Here is a 3,330-nt window from a genome sequence, read left to right on the forward strand (position 1 = left end):
TGTGTGTGTGTGTGTGTGTGTGTGTGTGTGTGTGTGTGTGTGTGTGTGTGTGTGTGTGTGTGTGTGTGTGTGTGCTATCGGTGCTGGAAACGGTCCTACCAGTGAGCTGTTGTCCAGCAGAGTTAGGGTCATGTTGTTGTTGAGGCTGAATGTCAGGACATGTCCCTCTCTGGTGCGCAGGGCCACTTCATTCTCTAACAGGGTTAAAACGGTTCAAACAAAAAAAGATTTGAATCCACCGAGACTGAGACGTGATCTGCACACCAGCTGTTACATTTTAATAAACTCAAACCATGTTACAGCTAACTCTTTGTCAGGCAGCAGTGATTAGTGATTCAGAACATGATTGCTCACCGTCTAACCAAGTCACGCAAGGATCGTGAATTTTGAAGTCCTCGCTCTCCAGATCCTCCATGGTCACATAGGAGTGGAGCAACAAGTGGGACTCATCTTCAAAGGAAGCAGAGATTTTCACTTGTTCATGAGGAATTTCTTTGTTCACCAGGGTGCAAAGCTTGGCCCAGTTCTCTGCAATATTTTAAATTCGTCTCCTGCATCTTTACAGTCACTCTGAGCCAAATGTGAGCATTAACAGCAGAGAAGATAATAACTTGATGCTAAGTGATGGATGGATTCATCCCACTCCCCTATATCTACTATAAAGTAAAACAACAGAAAAACTCACAGAAAACAAGGAAGGCAAAAAAAATTGGCAATAAAAATAGCTTCATCTATTGCATTGCTTTACAAAGTAAGGGACTTGTTCAATGATAAAGCACTGTATTTGTTATATAATGCATTAATTGTTCCACACTTGGTCTATTGTGTTGAGGTACGGGGTAAAGCATGTAAGACCATTACAAATCCTGTTTTTATTTTGCAAAGAAGAGCTATAAGAATTATCACTCAAAAACATTACTAATATCCATCTAATTCTAATACATTGTTTTGTAAACTGAAATTATTTAAATTCTATTATTTGGTTGATCATAACATTTTGATTTATGTATAAGGCTCACCAAAAGACATTACCTTTAATCATAAGCTTTATTAAGAGAGAGCTGTTGTTGTTTTACAATCTAAAGGGAATAGAGATGTTCATRAAACCTAAATTTAGAACGTGTTTGAAAGAACGGTGCACCTCAATCTAAGGAGTCAGATTATGGAATAATCTGGAAGAGGATGCTAAAAATGCTACATCAATGTACATGTTCAAGAGAATGATAAAAGTTGGGCTTTTGAAGAAATAAGAAACAGTATAAAATGTATTCTTGTAAATTTGTGTTCTAGAAGGATTTAACCTTTTTAAAGTTTTGTTTTTGTTAATTAAAGATTAGCTTTTTTGAATTTATACTTGTGGAAAAAAAGGAGCAGATATGAGTTTTTCTTCTCTCTGCTGCCTTTCATTTCATTGTATTTGTGTTATTTTTCTTTTTTATATTTGCACATAGAAATGATTTGTTTTAAAGAAATGAATAAAGATTTTAAATTGAAATAATAATAAAATAAAAACCTTTTCATCTTTTGATTTCTTTGGCACAACAATCGACACCTTGTGTCGTGTTTATATGAGCAGTGCAGAAACTGAAGTATAAAAACCAAAAGTCACAGTTTTATTGGGCTTTATGATCTTTTAGAGAGTTTATTTTTTGGCTGATAACTTCTCAGGATTCTCCCCTGGCAACAGCTAAGAGACGCGAAATAGTAAAGGACATTTTAACTCCATATAAAGGTGAATGACTTTATTTATTTTGTGGTTTTCTTACAGATTAAATAACACAAACTGTTAATTGTGGAGCTTTTGCTTAGTTATCATTTCCTGATGAGTTTTTCTCTGTGCTAGCTAATTTGAAGGATGCTGATTGTAGCATCATATCAACAATAGAGACATGAAAGAGGCATTGATCTATTCATCTAACTCATCTAAAACAAATAAGCTTTTATTGTTAAATTAGCTCCCAACATCTAAACTCCTTTGCTTTTATTTGCTGACTTCCCTCTGGCCATTTGTTAAATCTTTGTTCTCTCTGTCTCATTATCATCATTCTCACCAGGCGTGAGGAGGAAGACGGAGAGGATAACCAGGGACATGACCGCCAGGATCACCACCATGGCGATCCCGATGCCCTTCCAGTTCCGCGGGGGACCGTCTGTGCTCCCCAGGTCCTGAAGACGAAGAGGAAACAAACACAGTGATGAATGAGAGCGGAGCTTAAAAGGGGGACATTAGTGCCGCTTCATTGCCGTAGTCAGACAAATGTGTGCAGCGAGCCACGGGGGGACTCAGACTTTATCTGCAGCGTTAGACATCAACAAATTACACAACTTTTTAACTGCAGAGGAGCGTAAAGCTGTTGCTTTTAGGAAAACTGTTTATAAATGAGACGGCGATTATATTCGCCTCCACAGTTTCTGTTTCCCCTGCTAGTATCACCTGTGAGCCACTTTAAACTACAGGAGGCAGGATGAAAAGTTTGGATGAAAGTGTTCGCAATGTGTTGTCAACTAACTGTCTCCAAACAGTTTGGGATGATGTGAAAATTTGTAAATAAATGCAAACTTTAAAAGTTTAAAAGGCTGTTTAACTTTTTTTTGGGGGGGTGGGGGTGGATAAAAAGTCACCGGTACTTGTTTAGAGATTGAGCCAATTAAATATATACTTTGAGAATTTCATGTCAAACTGGAAAGAAGCACACAAAGACAGGCTGAAATTAGGAGGTCTGTTGACCTGAAGGAAGTTTGGTGCTCGGACCCCAGCAGAGGATGTGAGTGCCGTGAGCTGCTTAGGATGAGGGGTAGGAGGATTTTCTTCCCCCCCACCCCAGGGCTCGGACACTGGTGGTGGTGGTGGTAGGAGGGGGAAGCCCTTGGAAGCTGGAGGGAGGAGGAGGTTGAGGGGTAGGTTGACGTTTGGCTGGTGAGCAGACAGAGCGATGGGAGAGGACGCTTTTGTCCACTGACTGTCAGATGCTGATTGGATGAGACTGGGCTTATGATGTGTCAACTGGACAAATCAGCTGAGGTTTATTAGTCTTCCAGAGTTAAAGGGATCCACGATTAGTTGTAACATTAAACTTTATTTGATAAACATTTATTTTAACTGTAAAATAAAGTGTAAAAATACTGTTGGCTGTTTAGTTTGTAATTTTTAAAAGTATATATCTTAGCACAGACGGAGCCATTTTATTTACACGCAAAGCATTCTGGGTAAATGATGACATCAACTAGGTCATTGGTGTGAGGTGGCTAGCGAGCTATGTCCACCCTGAAGGTTAATCTTGGACAATTTCTGACGATCAACTCTTTTAAATGAAACCAGAGAGCGTTGAC

At 38.9% G+C, this 3,330-nt stretch overlaps 1 protein-coding gene across 2 annotated transcripts in view; it reads right to left on the reverse strand.

The window, feature by feature from the left end:
* LOC106522976 (inactive dipeptidyl peptidase 10) overlaps window positions 1-3,330 on the reverse strand; it is a 62,573-nt gene that overhangs the window by 39,501 nt on the left and 19,742 nt on the right. For both annotated transcript variants that reach the window (XM_014016248.1, XM_014016247.1), the window contains exons 2-4: window positions 2,052-2,166; window positions 355-450; window positions 100-194 (exon numbers count right to left, since the gene is read on the reverse strand). In XM_014016248.1, the coding sequence (XP_013871702.1) occupies window positions 100-194; window positions 355-450; window positions 2,052-2,166 (306 nt within the window). The remainder of the gene's footprint in view (window positions 1-99; window positions 195-354; window positions 451-2,051; window positions 2,167-3,330) is intronic.

The sequence above is a fragment of the Austrofundulus limnaeus genome, unplaced genomic scaffold (assembly GCF_001266775.1).
Source record: "Austrofundulus limnaeus strain Quisiro unplaced genomic scaffold, Austrofundulus_limnaeus-1.0 Scaffold141, whole genome shotgun sequence".
NCBI lineage: Eukaryota > Metazoa > Chordata > Actinopteri > Cyprinodontiformes > Rivulidae > Austrofundulus > Austrofundulus limnaeus.